This window comes from Lolium rigidum, chromosome 2, assembly GCF_022539505.1.
Source record: "Lolium rigidum isolate FL_2022 chromosome 2, APGP_CSIRO_Lrig_0.1, whole genome shotgun sequence".
NCBI lineage: Eukaryota > Viridiplantae > Streptophyta > Magnoliopsida > Poales > Poaceae > Lolium > Lolium rigidum.
The window spans coordinates 277,128,994-277,143,561 of NC_061509.1; the positions used below are offsets into that span (position 1 = coordinate 277,128,994).

General features: G+C 44.2%; 2 protein-coding genes across 2 annotated transcripts; both read right to left on the reverse strand.

The window, feature by feature from the left end:
- Nucleotides 1-395: 395 nt before the first annotated feature.
- LOC124688884 (pathogenesis-related protein 1-like) lies at nt 396-1,091 on the reverse strand. Its single transcript, XM_047222500.1, has 2 exons — nt 869-1,091; nt 396-781 (listed from the first exon to the last, which is right to left on the reverse strand). Exons 1-2 carry the CDS (start codon nt 1,053-1,055, stop codon nt 510-512), a joined length of 459 nt encoding a protein of 152 aa, XP_047078456.1. The 5' UTR covers nt 1,056-1,091; the 3' UTR covers nt 396-509.
- A 3,553-nt stretch (nt 1,092-4,644) lies between these two features.
- LOC124688885 (pathogenesis-related protein 1-like) lies at nt 4,645-5,359 on the reverse strand. Its single transcript, XM_047222501.1, has 2 exons — nt 5,134-5,359; nt 4,645-5,047 (listed from the first exon to the last, which is right to left on the reverse strand). Exons 1-2 carry the CDS (start codon nt 5,318-5,320, stop codon nt 4,776-4,778), a joined length of 459 nt encoding a protein of 152 aa, XP_047078457.1. The 5' UTR covers nt 5,321-5,359; the 3' UTR covers nt 4,645-4,775.
- Between the last annotated feature and the right edge of the window lie 9,209 nt (nt 5,360-14,568).

Here is a 14,568-nt window from a genome sequence, read left to right on the forward strand (position 1 = left end):
AACAATTAACACATTTTCTGCTTAGGTGATAAGTTTGTGTTTTTCTTATAGGTCCTTCCTATTTGTTTCATTCTTGAAAGTGTTGTATAGATACCATTATTTTTTATCCTTTATGAGGAAGTTGTTGTTCACTTAACATCAGAATCAATTGAAGAGCCGAGCTATCGAAAAGGTAGGGCTCCATCCCATAGGTGGCGCATTTTCTACATATTGCTTAACATCCATTTTTGATAGACCGTAATTCGCTATCTTGTTATTTCTATGGCCGGAAAGAACCTACTAATTTTAAACAAGAGTGTCATATATTTCAGATATTTTATTTTATTCTTGTGCAGAACCATCACGAAGATACATAAGCAGGCAACACAAGTTGGTAACAAACACGCCGAGGTTTATATTTAACTTCATAAGTCCACACCCAGCTTGCTCTAGCATACCACTGAGGTTGGAGCAGTTTTATTCGATCGGGGAGAAAGCAGCATTATTATGTATGATCCCTCATTCCTGACTTAGTTGTAAGCGTTCGGGTTGGCGATGAGATAGGCCTCAACGGTCTTGAACATTTCGGCAGCAGACTCCTTGGCCTTGAGCATCATGTCGTTAGCATGCACGCCCTTGGATGTGCATTCCACAATTGCCACACTCCCACCGTTGGTTGTTGGCTTCATCTTGATGTTCCACGTGGATGTCTCAACACCGTCACACTCGATGGTGTATTTGCACTCGCACTTGTCCACGTCGAGGAACTCGACCTTCTTCTTCATGGCGTTGAAGGGCACGGCTGCACGGCCAACTTCTTGTTATCTTTCGAACATGTGTGCTAGACAGCAGGTGACATGAATGTATATCATATATATGGAATGCGTACCTGAGCCACAATTGTAGTGTCTGACGGTGCCGGTGCCACCATCTCCCTCAACATGGTGGGCGTTGTCGATGACGTGTGGAGCGAGCTTGGGTGCTAGAGTATGCCAATCCATGACACATGCGCGGAACTTGCGCGGCGCAGACACCTTTGACTCGAGCTCGAGGGTCCAGCTGTTAGTGGAGGCCATTGATGTGATTATCAACTACAACGGAGTGCAGATGGTGTAAGATGAGACTATTGTTGTACCAATAGAAGATGTGGTGTGTGAAGACTGCCTACAGAGAGGAAATGAACGCTTTAAATAGATGAAGAATCTATTGGTGAAGCTAGGCCCATCTAGTAATTTCCAAGGCACTGTCGGCCAATCGATTGACCTGAATGCACACTCTAGAAAGCTTTGTGCCTTGTTAATGTTTAATTAGTTACATAGACAAATGCATGCCAGATTAATCAAAAAATAAGAAAAAGAGAAGAAGGGCGATCTTGATTAAAACCAAAATACGGTACGCTTCCTCGACAAGTACATGTTTGATACAAATAATTTTCTATACACTTTTACTTATCTTTCCTAACATCTAATGTGTAGCGAGAACTAAGCTAAGTAAGAGCTAGCCACAGGGGGCATGGTGTTTTTTCTCCTGGGTGCATATGCTTCTTTTATTTGAAATGCACTTTAAAATTATTAAAATGTGTTAAAAATTTAAAACAAAAATGATGCGCGTATATATATATTCATACCCTACTTTCTCACGAAGTTGTTTGAAGAAACAATGAATTATTGTGTTACCCCTGCAAAAAAGAAAAAAATTGGTGCTAAAATATAGCTTTTAAGAAGCATTTTTTGTCTTTTTTTCACAGGCTACGAAGAAGTTCAGTTTTTTACGAAACTTTTAGCAAGCACATAGAATGTCGAAATATACATGCCAAATTTTCGTCCTAATTTTTTTAGCATTTCAAAATACATTTTCTAGGTAAAGGGGGCATATGCACCGAGATCAAATGTGCATTTCCGCTAGCCACAGGGAAAAGTTATAATTTACATCGAAATATATTAGCTTTAGTTCGCCCAAATTACGCGGGCCATCAAGGTAGATAATGAATAGAGAAGAGTTCACATCTGGATTTTTTTAAAGGAAAAGATTCATAAGGATGCATCAAATGTTAATATATGTATCACATCTTTTGTAGTGGTGTGATGTGTAAGCTAGATTGCAGCCAATGCGAACTGACGATAGAGACGTTTTTAAATATGGATCTTTTTCATCTTTCAAAAAATAAGATAAGCCCTATCCTCTGCGATGATTGATTCATATCCAGCCAAATAGCCGTTGTGTGCATATCAAGATGTATTCATTGTACGGCCCTGATAAGAGCTTGCAACTTGCAAGCGCATGCTGGCCACATACTACATGGCATAGCGCCGAAAGCACACAATCTTGAGTTTTCTTGTTCGAGTCTTGTGACGAGGCTATGCATGCCACTGTTCAGTGATGAGGAGTAGGCTGAGTAGACACCCGTAGCTTAACTTCGATTTGAGAAAAACGTTTTATCTGAGCTACTGTTTTGGAGTGACCTCCATCGACCGATACATCAGTCCATTATGTCGACACCTCCTAACAACTGACTGCAGGGGAGAAGAGTTTGCCAGCAGGTAGAGCCTACATCAGATGCTCCTCTGATCCTCTCATGCCGACTCGCTCGACGACAACGTCATGGACGAGGGGCCGGGGCTGGAGCACCTGCACTACGTACAACGTCTAGCCGGGGATCTACCACCGGCCGGGACATCAAACATATTGCTGAAGACAAGTACATGCTTAAGTGATGGATGCAGCGAGATTGATGTTAATCTGTGTTTTTGAAGTTGGAATATCAATCATAGACGTAGTACTGCTGCTACATTTTGCGTACGCTGCAAAGATATATAACACAGATATAACACTTGTGTAGCTGCTGGCTAACTGAAGTTCAGAGTTTTGTAGTGTCACCGTGTAAAATAAATTTCACGGAGCTATTAATAATCATCAATCAATACTAGTACAAAAAGCCCAAAAAAATTAGAAATAGGTACTCAGACCATGATGATTACAAACACTAGAAACAGCCGAAGGCGTGCCGCCATGCTCGCCCCTCCATCATCAGAGTCGGGCAAAACTTGTCGTAGTAGAACTTGTTGTGAAAGACTAAAGGGAAGTCGTCGTGCTAAGGTCCCAAAGGACCAGTGCACCAGAGCAACAACCATCGCCAATGATAATAGTCATAGATCATAAGCGACTAACATGAAACCATGCGAACAAAAAGAAAAACTGACTAGGTCGCAAAAGATATGTCGGTGACACGAATCCACGCGCACTCCGCCATCGGTAGACGCACTACTGGAGCGAGGATAGGGCAGGAAACGTCTTATTCAAACTTCCGGATGTAGCCTCCACCTCACAGGATGCTCGGCTAGATTTTGTCCGGCATGAAAGTCCAGTGATCGGATCGGAGACCTCGACCGCTAGCGGCTCACCAGTACCACCATGATGCCACTCCGCCAGAGGAGGCCAGCCACCCCAATCCCCCACCAGGTATTGGCGAGGCTCAGACCGACCGAGGAACCGGCCACCCGCACCGCCCGTAGTAATAGTCGGATGATGCCGAGCACGCAGCCGACAAGGCTCCTCCGCTTCATCGCTACAAGGCTTCTCCCTCGAGGACCGCCATCGTAGGACACTTCCGCTATGCCCCTTGCCAAGCACCAGGGCCCTGCCGTCTCGCACCGCCTGCACCGAGCGAAGGGAGAAGTGGGCCTCGCCACCACCAACATCGCCCAGACATTTCCTGTGGTTTCCAATCGGTGGCAGCGAGGGAGGGGAAGCACGGGAGGCAGCCTGGGCGCTGGCGGCGGAGAGGAGTCCCCCGTCGCTGGTGAGAGCAACGCGGAAACTCCACCCGGTAGATGTGTTTCATGAAATCTATCTAGTCGTAGTCATGCATGGATAAGAGTGAAGTGACAGGAAGAGGATGAGAGAGACCTTGATAAACATAACATATTGTACGCTATGCGTAGCCTCCATCCCGGTGACGCAGTGCTCTCCCTTTGTGAGATGCATCCCAGCAATTTAGAAACCACTCTGTGGCCTACAAGTGCAGGATTAGAGAACTATTTGGGACGAGGGATGTAGCTGGACAAGTAGCCTTTATTCAGCCATGGGAGCAATTACCAAAGCATACATTATTTGTGTTGCATGCTTGATTAGTATAAATTCTTTCCTTGAAATCTCGTGAGCCTGTCCATACTATTCATACCTCCAATTTCATATTCTTGAAATTTGATGCGCTTCGACAAAATACAACTTAGTACAAGCTAGAAGAATGAGTTTATACGGTTTAATCTATATTTAACAATTAACACCTTTTATGCATAGGTGATGATTTTCTGATTTTTTATAGGTCTTTCCTTTTATTTCATTCTTGAAAGTCTTGTATGGATACCATTATTTTTTATCCTTTTTGATGAAATTGTTGTTCAGTGAACATCAGAATCAACTCAAGAACCGGGCTATCGAAAAGTTAAGGATCCATGCCATCGGTGGTGCATTTTCTACCTATTGCTTAACGTGCATTTCTGATAGACCGTAATTCTCAATCTTGATATTTTCATGGCTGGAAAGAACCTACTAATTTTAAATAAGAGTGGCATGTATTTCACAGACTTTCTTTTATTCTTGTGCATATCCATGAGAAAGATACATAAGCAGGCAACACAAGTTACAAACAAACACACCGAGATCTAGACCCGACTTCTTTTTATTTAACTTCATAAGTTCACACCCAGCTTGCTCTAGCATATCACTGTGGTTGGAGCAGTTTTATTCGATCGGGGAGAAAGCAACATTATTATGTATGATCCCGCTTTCCTGACTTAGTTGTAGGCGTTCGGGTTGGCAATGAGATAGGCCTCAACGCTCTTGAACATTTCAGCCGCAGATTCCTTGGCCTTGAGCATCATGTCATTAGCGTGTGCGCCCTTGGACGTGCATTCCACCATTGCAACACTTCCACCGTTGGCTGTTGGTTTCATCTTGATGTTCCACGTGGATGTCTCAACACCGTCACACTCGATGGTGTATTTACACTCACACTTGTCCACGTCGAGGAACTCAACCTTCTTCTTCATGGCGTTGAAGGGCACAGCTGCACGACCAACTTCTTGTTATGATTCGAACATTCTGCTAGACAGCAGGTGACATGAATTTATATCATATGTGTGGTATGCGTACCCGAGCCACAATTGTAGTGTCTGACGGTGCCGATGCCACCATCTCCCTCAACATGGTGGGCGTTGTCGATGACGTGGGGGGCGAGCTTGGGTGCAAGAGTATGCCAATCCATGACACATGCGCGGAACTTGCGCGGCGCAGACACCTTTGACTCGAGCTCAAGGGTCCAGCTGTTGGTGGAGGCCATTGATATGATTATCAACTACAACTGTGTGCGGATGGTGTGATATGACACTATTGCTTAGAGGAGATGTGATGTGTGAAGTTTGCCTGGAGAGAGGAAACGAACCCCCTTAAATAGATGAAGTATATGCTCATGAAGCTAGGCCCATCGATCTTTTTCTTCAGATTGGTGGTGCCACTCGATTGGCCTAAAAGCACACTCTAGAAAGCTTTGCGCGTGCAGGAAAAATGCATGGCCATATTGATGAAGAAATTAAGTAAAAAAGAACAATGAGTTTTCAAGATTTTTTTAAAGCAAAATACGAGTACGGGCACATGTTATGTATAAGGAAGCGTCCAATGCGTATTCATCATGGCACACTCGGTAGTGATGCCTAACTAAGAGTTGTAGAGCTATTCATCATGGGTAGGAAATAGATTCACATGTCACACATGGGAGATGCCAAAATCTTGTTTGCCCTGTGCACCAAGCATGTCCATTTTTCTGGCTTAAGAAACAAAATCAACGGTATCTTTATGAACCATAATAAGGCAATGATGAGGCAGGGCAGAATAAAACGAAATGTTTAATTAAGCAGGACTAAAATAAGTATTGTAACTCTTGGTAGAAAATTCATAAATAGTAGTCTAGTGAATATTTTGGTTGCAATCTCCCAGATAATATTACTAAGGATAACCCAAGATCAAAACATTTGACTAGTGACTAATTCCAATATAAAGGACTAGTAAATAATATTTCGTAAATGGATCAGTTTGAAAATAAATTAATTCTTAGTCCTAGAATAATATTCTAGTCAGACTTGACCCAAATGAAAAGAGAAAAAGAGAAGAGCATTAGAGTACATACAAGCCATCAGCATTTACATTCTGCATAAAAATAAACATGGGTTGAGCAAGCATGAAAAAGATAAAAGCTAAAGAATAATATGAAAGCCTATGATCTTACACGAGTCCATTTACATGGATATGCCACACTCCTCTATTGCCGTACCAAGCTTCTCTGCACCAACAAAATACACTAACTGGTATAGTTGTCAGAATCATGATTCCACTATGTGATTCTACGACTTTACGACTCAAATTGACTAGAGCGATTCAACGATTTTGCTAAGTAGAATCTAACGATTCTAAAAGTTAAGATCGTACGTTTTGCGATCCTACCACGGAGGTTTCAATCTGATTCAAAATCACGATTCTAACAACATTTCTACCTGGAGTATTTTCTAACGGAAAATAATGTACACTTTCTCGCCCAGTACATGTTTGATACAATCAGTTTTCTATATACTTCAAATTATCTTTGCTAACATCTAATGTGCAGAGAGAACTAAATTGAGTAAAAGTTAGCCACATGGCAAATTTACAGTACAAGAGAAACCCATGAAATATGACAATACATAGGAATATTAGCTCTAGCCAGGCAAATTGTGCAGCCAGCTAGATAATTGAAAGAGAAGAATACACATCTAGATAAAAAGCAAAAGATTCGTAAGGATGCATCCAATGTGAACTGGTTAGAGATGTTGTCAAATACGGATCATTTTTCCTCTTCCAAGAAGCAAGATAAGCCCTATATCTAGCCAAGTAACCGTTGGGTGCATGGTGGCTGCAAATGCTCGCCATGATGTTGCTTCGTGTTGCGCATATCTAGCTGAGTAGCCGTTCTGCGACCATGAGAAGATCTTGCAACTTGCAAGCGCATGATGGCCACATGCCACGTGCCATAGCGCCGAAAGCATACGGTTCTTAATTCTCTTGCTTCGAGTCTCGTGATAGTCCATACATGTCGATGTTCAGTGATGAGTAGTAGGCTGAATAGCCACCCATAGCTTAACGTCCATAAATTGATCCGTATGTGGGTACTGCATGTTTGGTCCAGACGCACAAGTGTCCTTACAATCAGCCCTTTAGACACATCTGTCAGTTCACAAAATGTCTGCGCAAGGCTAGCATTCCATGCGCATCAATCAAATGCAACGAAAACTGAGCTCTAATTTTACACTCGTCTCGGAGAAGGAGTTCGTACCAAGATGTGTGTATACGTTGCCCGTTCTTTGACAGCCAGAACAAGATGGATCTCAAATTATCACGTGAAAACTCCTCAGGATCAACGGGCACCTCATGGCTTTCTTGGAGTTGTCCTAACCTGATTTGGTCCAGTGTGACAGCTGATCGGATCGGAGACCTCGACCGCTAGCGGCTCACCAACACCACTACGATGCCACTCCGCCAGAGGAGGCCAGCCACCCAAATCCCCCACCGGGCATTGGCGAGGCTTAGACCGGCCGAGGAACCGGCTACCCGTGTCGCCCGTGGTCATAGAGGAACGATGCCGAGCACGCAGCTGACAAGGCTCCACCGCTTCATCGGCCCAAGGTTTCGCCCTCGAGCACCGCCATCGTAGGACACTGCCGTCGTGCCCCTCACTAGTGGAGAAGAGGCCTTAGGTCCCAAGCCCCTGGGAGCAAATGTCCCCGTTCTGAACCAAACCGGGACTAAAGGGGAGCATTGGTCCCGGTTCGTTTCGCGCTGGGCGACCCCACTCGCTGGTGCCTGTCCGTTAGCGGCCTATGGTCCCGGTTTGTACTACAAACCGGGACTAAAGGGGCGGTGGAAGGGCGCGGCAGGCCGTGTCAGGCCTCGGGACCCTTTAGTCCCGGTTTGTAGTACAAACCGGGACCATAGGCCCACCCTTTGGACCCGGTTTGTATTACAAACCGGGACAAAGTCCCCAATCTGCCTATATAACCTTGCCCCTGCCCAAGTGTGAGCCACACTTAGCCATTTTTTCACTTTCTTCTCACAAGAGGGGTGTATTGTTTTGCTCTCTTCACATGCACAAGAGGTGTTCGATGAAATGCTTAAGGGTTTTGCCACTTGAGTTCACACAAATCAAGTCACACTTAACTTGCTTTTTTCTTCTCCATCGAGGTTAACAACTTTATCCTTTCCTCTGTAATTGATAAAATGCATGTGTATGTATACATCGTGATGTTCTGTAATGGTTTTTTATAAGCTTAATTATATCATGCAGATGAATCGGCAATGGATGTACATTGACCGACACTTTGACGAGTTCACTTCGGGACTGAGTAATTTTATGACCGTGGTTAAGGCAAAGAAACATGGTGGCTTCATGTATTGTTCATGTGTTAACTGTAAGAATATCGTAAATTACGCTTACTCGAGTACCATTCACGGCCACCTTCTGCGGGACGGTTTCATGCCCAGTTACTATTGTTGGACCAAGCACGGAGAAAGAGGGGTTATGATGGAAGACAATGAAGAAGAGGAAGAGGATGATGACGGTTATCCCAATTTCCCTGAATACGATGACACTGCAGAAGGCAATGAAGACAATGAAGCAGAAGATCAAGAGGCACCAGATGAGCCTGCTGATAATGATCTTGGTCGGGCCATTGCTGATGCAAGGAGAGAATTTGAAACTGAAAAGGAAAGGTTGGCCTTCGACAAGATGATATAAGATCACAACAAATTGTTATACCCAACTTGCGAAGATGCCCATAAAAAGCTAGGCAGCACACTGGAATTGTTGCAATGGAAATGGTGTCACTGACTCAGGATTTGGAAAGTTGCTGACAATAATTAAGAGGAAGCTTCCAATGGGTAACGAATTGCCCGCCGATACGTACGAAGCGAAGAAGATTGTCTGCCCTCTAGGATTAGATGTGCAAAAGATACATGCATGCATTCATGACTGCATCCTCTACCGTGGTGAGTACGAGATTTTGGATGCATGTCCGGTGTGCACTGCATTGCGGTATAAGATCAGACGAGATGACCCTGTTGATGTTGAGGGCGAGCACCCCAGGAAGAGGGTTCCTGCCAAGGTTATGTGGTATGCTCCTATAATACCACGGCTGAAACGCTTGTTCAGAAATAAAGAGCACGCTAGGTTGTTGCGATGGCACAAAGAAGACCGTAAGAAAGACGTGATGTTGAGGCACCCTGCTGATGGATCCCAATGGAGAAAAATCGATAGAGAGTTCCCAAACTTTGCACAGGATGCAAGGAACTTAAGGTTTGCTCTAAGTACAGATAATGGCATGAATCCTTTTGGAGAGCAGAGCTGCAGCCATAGCACCTGGCCTGTGACTCTTTGTATATATAACCTTCCTCCTTGGTTGTGCATGAAGCGGAAGTTCATTATGATGCCAGTGCTCATACAAGGCCCGAAGCAACCCGGGAACGACATTGATGTGTACCGAAGCCATTAGTCGAAGAACTTCTACAGCTGTGGTCCATAGCAGGTGTACCTGTGTGGGACGAGCACAAGCAGGAGGAATTTGACCTACGAGCGCTGCTTTTCGTAACCATCAATGACTGGCCTGCTTTTGGTAACATTTCAGGACAGTCAAATAAGGGATACAATGCATGCACGTACTGTTTACATGAGCTCGAAGGTGATTATTTGGAAAAATGTAAGAAGTTCGTGTACCTGGGGCATCGTCGATTTCTTAGGCATACCCATCCCGTAAGAAAGAAAGGCAAGCGTTACAACGGTGAGGCTGATCACCGGAGGAAGCCTCCCCATCGTGATGGTGTTGATATATTTGGTATGGTCAAGGATCTAGATGTAATATTTGGAAAGGGTCCTGGCGGACGGTCTGTTCCGAATGACGCTGCCGGACACGCGCCCATGTGGAAGAAGAAATCTATATATTTGGGATCTACCCTATTGGGAAGTCTTAGAGGTCCGCTCTTCAATCGATGTGATGCACGTGACGAAGAATCTTTGCGTGAACCTGCTAGGATTTCTGGGCGTGTACGGGAAGAAAAAAGATACACCAGAAGCACGGGAGGACCAGCAACGTAGGAAAGACCCCAAAAAACTGCATGAGACAGATAAAGGACATCATTACTCCAGCTACGCTCTTACAAAAGCAGAGAAGGAAATATTTTTTGAATGTCTGACCAGTATCAAGGTCCCGTCTGGCTTCTCCTCCAATATAAAGGGCATTATAAATATGGAGATGAAAACATTCCAGAACCTGAAGTCTCATGACTATCACGTGATAATGACACAGTTGCTTCCGATTGCATTGAGGGGGCTTCTACCGGAAAATGTTCGACTGCCCATTGTGAAGCTATGTGCATTCCTCAATGCAATTTCTCGAAGGTAATAAATCCAGAAATTCTACCGAGGTTGCGGAATGATGTGGTCCAATGTCTCGTTAGTTTTGAGCTGGTGTTCCCACCATCCTTCTTCAATATTATGACACATCTCCTCGTTCACCTGGTCGATGAGATTTCCATTCTCGGTCATGTGTTTCTACACAATATGTTCCCCTTCGAGAGGTTCATGGGATTCTTAAAGAAATATGTTCATAACCGTGCTAGGCCAGAAGGAAGCATCTCCAAGGGCTATGGAATAGAGGAGGTCATTGAGTTCTGTGTTGAATTTATTCCTGACCTTAAGCCGATTGGTGTTCCTGAATCGCGGCATGAGGGGAGTCTAAGTGGAAAAGGCACGCTAGGAAGGAAATCAATGATATGTAGGGACGGGATTTCTTTGACTCAAGCACACTACACAGTTCTACAAAGTTCCACCTTGGTGGCTCCGTATATCGATGACCACAAGAACTTTGTACGCTCCTAGAACCCGGGGCAGTCGAACAATTGGATTAGACGTGAACACATGTCGACTTTCGGCGGTTGGTTGCAAAAACATCTCCTGAATAACATCGATATTGAAGATCAGCTGTACTTGTTGGCCCAGACACCATCTTCGACTGTAGTGACTTTCCAAGGGTACGAGATAAGTGGGAATACATTTTACACGATCGCCCAAGATAAAAAGAGCACCAACCAAAACAGTGGTCTCCGATTTGACGCAATAAACAATGAAGGCCCAAATGACACATATTATGGTTACATAGAGGATATATGGGAACTTGACTATGGACCTTCTTTTAAGGTCCCTTTGTTTAGGTGCAAATGGGTCAATAAAACCGGAGGAGGGGTTCAGGTAGACAAGTTGTATGGAATGACAACAGTGGATCTCAACAATCTTGTGTATAGAGACGAACCATTCGGCCTAGCCAAGGATGTGACCCAGGTTTTCTATGTGAAGGATATGTCTACCAAACCAAGAAAAAGGAAACATAAGGAAATGAATACATCAAACGATGAGCCAAAGTGCCACATAGTTCTTTCTGGAAAAATAAACATCGTGGGAGTGGAGGACAAGACAGACATGTCAGAAGATTATAATAAGTTTGATGAAATTCCACACTTCAGAGTGAACATTGATCCAAGCATCAAGTTAAATGATGAAGATGCTCCATGGTTACGGTCGAAGAAGGTTAAATGATGAAGTTGCTCCATCATCAAGTTAATCAAAGAATGTTCATGGCACAAATGAGTATCTCAACATGGCAATTAATTTCCCATTTATTTTTGTGTAATCATGTAAGAGATGAAAGGAGAGGGGAGTTGGCACGGGAGTGACATGGCCACCACAGCATGGTCATGTCCTTGAAGAATTCGTGCACGAACAACGTCTCTGAGGCTTGGCTTTGTTTGCTGGGTGCAAGAGGGTGTTGTTGATGACATAGGCTTGATGATTTAGGTCAAAACCCGCTGGGTATAAGCATGTAGGGGTTGGCAGATTAGTGGCTGCCATGTGTTTGACACAATGGCCGCAAGAGCTTCACTTTTGAATTTTGCCAAAAAAATTGGTGAAGTTGATTCAAATAATATTTGGCACAAGTTGGTGGTGGTGGTGTGCAAAAAGAAGCAGGTTTGTGAAAATCCAAAAGTGACCTAATCTAGAATCTGATTTGATGTTGCACCTTGGCTTGCTTATATTAAGCAATGGAAAAAAGAACTAGTCAAAGTGGTCAACAACAAAAGTGTTCAACTTGATGAGGTCTTGGATGAGGTGCAAAGAGTTGGGAGAGTTTGGTTTAAGAATCTCTTAATACAGGGGCTCAAAGTGGGTACCCTGATGTGAATGTCAAATTTGACCATTATCACATGTTGCATGGTTTTGCATTTTCTTTTGATTTGATTTGGGTTTCTTTGATTCAAAATGTATTCTTTTGAGTTTAGATATGTTTCCAAACCATTGGCACAAGCTAAGATGCCTAGGTTAAAGATTTGCAAAAATGTCCATAGGCCCATATGTGGGGTTGTTTTATTTTCTAAACTTTGTCTTTGCTTCCCTTTGATCCAAATGATCAAGGTTTAGGGTTTAGAGATAATGTCAAGCACTTCAAACACATAGCATGGAAAAGTCACACAAACATGCATTCATACTATGCAACACATCTAATTCAAATAGAGTTTTTGTTAGCTCCAAAATTTGAACAAGGGAGATGGTCTCTTTATTGATTTTGAAATTTTTGGGATGTTACACTCCACCTCGCCCTACATCGGTACCATCGGCGTAACGCGGATTGGGCTGCGTGGGTCTCACACTCCGTCTAGGCACTCTAGGAAGATTCCTTTTCACATATGCCATCGTCCTAAGCAAGCTCGCCGAGTCTGCCTTGCCGCTGCTCATATTATTCAGTCACCTGTATTGAGAAAAAGAAAACAGTTAAGAACAAAGACATAATAAAATGAAAATGCTTAGAATAAAAGGCATAGTGCAATTAAGAAGCATGTTGACAAATAAAATGAAGATACTAATAATAAAAGGCATAATGCAATTAAGAAGCATGTTGACAAATAAAATGAAGATACTAATAATAAAAGGCATAATGCAATTAAGAAGCATGTTGACAAATAAATACTAAGAATAAAAGACCCTCACCAGCCATCATCACTCTCACTCTCACTCTCATACTTTGTCCCTTTCTCTTTCTCACTATCACTATCACTATCTTTTGAGTACAAAGTTCAAGGGTCGATGGGTGGAGGCTCATCATAATTGGCATTCGCCTCAAGTAACTTCTCGAGCATAGATATGTCCTTTAGATCCACCACTGACTCACCACGAGTTTCTGCATCGTTCCCGAGGTCCTCTTCAACAAACGGTTCTAACATAAAGTCCCCAAAGTCTTGTTCCTCTTGATAGAAAATACCCTCGTATCTCACAGGGTCAATATTGTTGTAATCATCCTCAAAGCGAATCGGTAGGTTACCATGTGGAGATACCTGGAAGACGACTTCCCAACCCTTGAGTTCCGCTTTCTGGCATGGGTAGGGAAAATAATAAACTTGCTTGGCTTGGTGAGAAACAACAATGATGAGGACATCCCTACCACACTACCACCTCCATCATTACCAACTGAAGATGAACCTGCTGTGAAGCTCAAGTCCAATGAAGTTCGGATTGGACCTATTACAAGAGCTCGTGCGAAGCTACTTAAACAACAGGTGAACTTGTTCCTAAACGATACTTTGATTGATCAGAACTTTATACTACCTAAGTCCTATTACTTATGTATCATCAGGTATGAAGAGGAGACAAGCCTCGCACGAGGAGGAGAGGAGCAGCTGGACGTGTAGATGGACGTGGAGCTGGACATGAAGATATCTCATGGACGCGCGAGGGAGGAGCAGGAGGCATGCGCGAGAGAAGAAGACGAAGTCCAGGACGTCCCAGCACCCGGTCAGACCGGCCGCCACGCCGGCGCGCCCGGTCCCTGGCCCGGTCCAACCGGGCGGCAGGTCGGATCCACCCCGGCGCCAACCGGGCGCCACGATGATGCCAACCGGGAGCGTTACTGCACGACAATTCCCGCGCCCGGTTGCAACCCGGTCCCTGGCCCGGTTTGAACCGGCCAACCCGGTCCCAGGCCCGGTCGACCAGCCCCCAGACCGGCCGTGTCCGAGTCTGTCTTGACCAGATCTATTCTGGGTCGGTTATTCTTGTATCTTTTCGACCAGAAGTCGTCCCGGACGCCTATATAAGTGCCCAGGACGCCCCCTAGCTGCTTTAGACCACGTTTAAGATAAACCCTAGTTCTTGGTTGTTTGGTCTGCAAAACTATTGAATTCTCTACACCATATTGCTTGATATTGTGTAGATCTGGAAGTCTTGTGCGATCTGTTGTTCCATTGGGAATTAGACGGTTGCAACTTACCGCTTCGTGGTCGGCGGCTACGTGCGCAAGTGTGTGGAGTTGCGAATATCTTGCAGGGTTGAGAGCTGTTGCATTGGCGATAGGGACCAATCGAGAGATCTCGTTGCGTCATACAAGTTATCATCCACTTCATCCAAGTTACCTCCGCTGCAATCACCCCGTGAGCATCATCACCACCGTTGCTTACTGAGAAGAT

Coding starts and splice junctions, on each gene's coding strand:
- LOC124688885 (XM_047222501.1), bottom strand. CDS start 5,320: ATGGCCTCCACCAACAGCTGGACCCTTGAGCTCGAGTCAAAGGTGTCT. Junction 5,048..5,133: donor ACACTACAATTGTGGCTCGG/GTACGCATACCA, acceptor TTGGTCGTGCAG/CTGTGCCCTTCAACGCCATG.
- LOC124688884 (XM_047222500.1), bottom strand. CDS start 1,055: ATGGCCTCCACTAACAGCTGGACCCTCGAGCTCGAGTCAAAGGTGTCT. Junction 782..868: donor ACACTACAATTGTGGCTCAG/GTACGCATTCCA, acceptor TTGGCCGTGCAG/CCGTGCCCTTCAACGCCATG.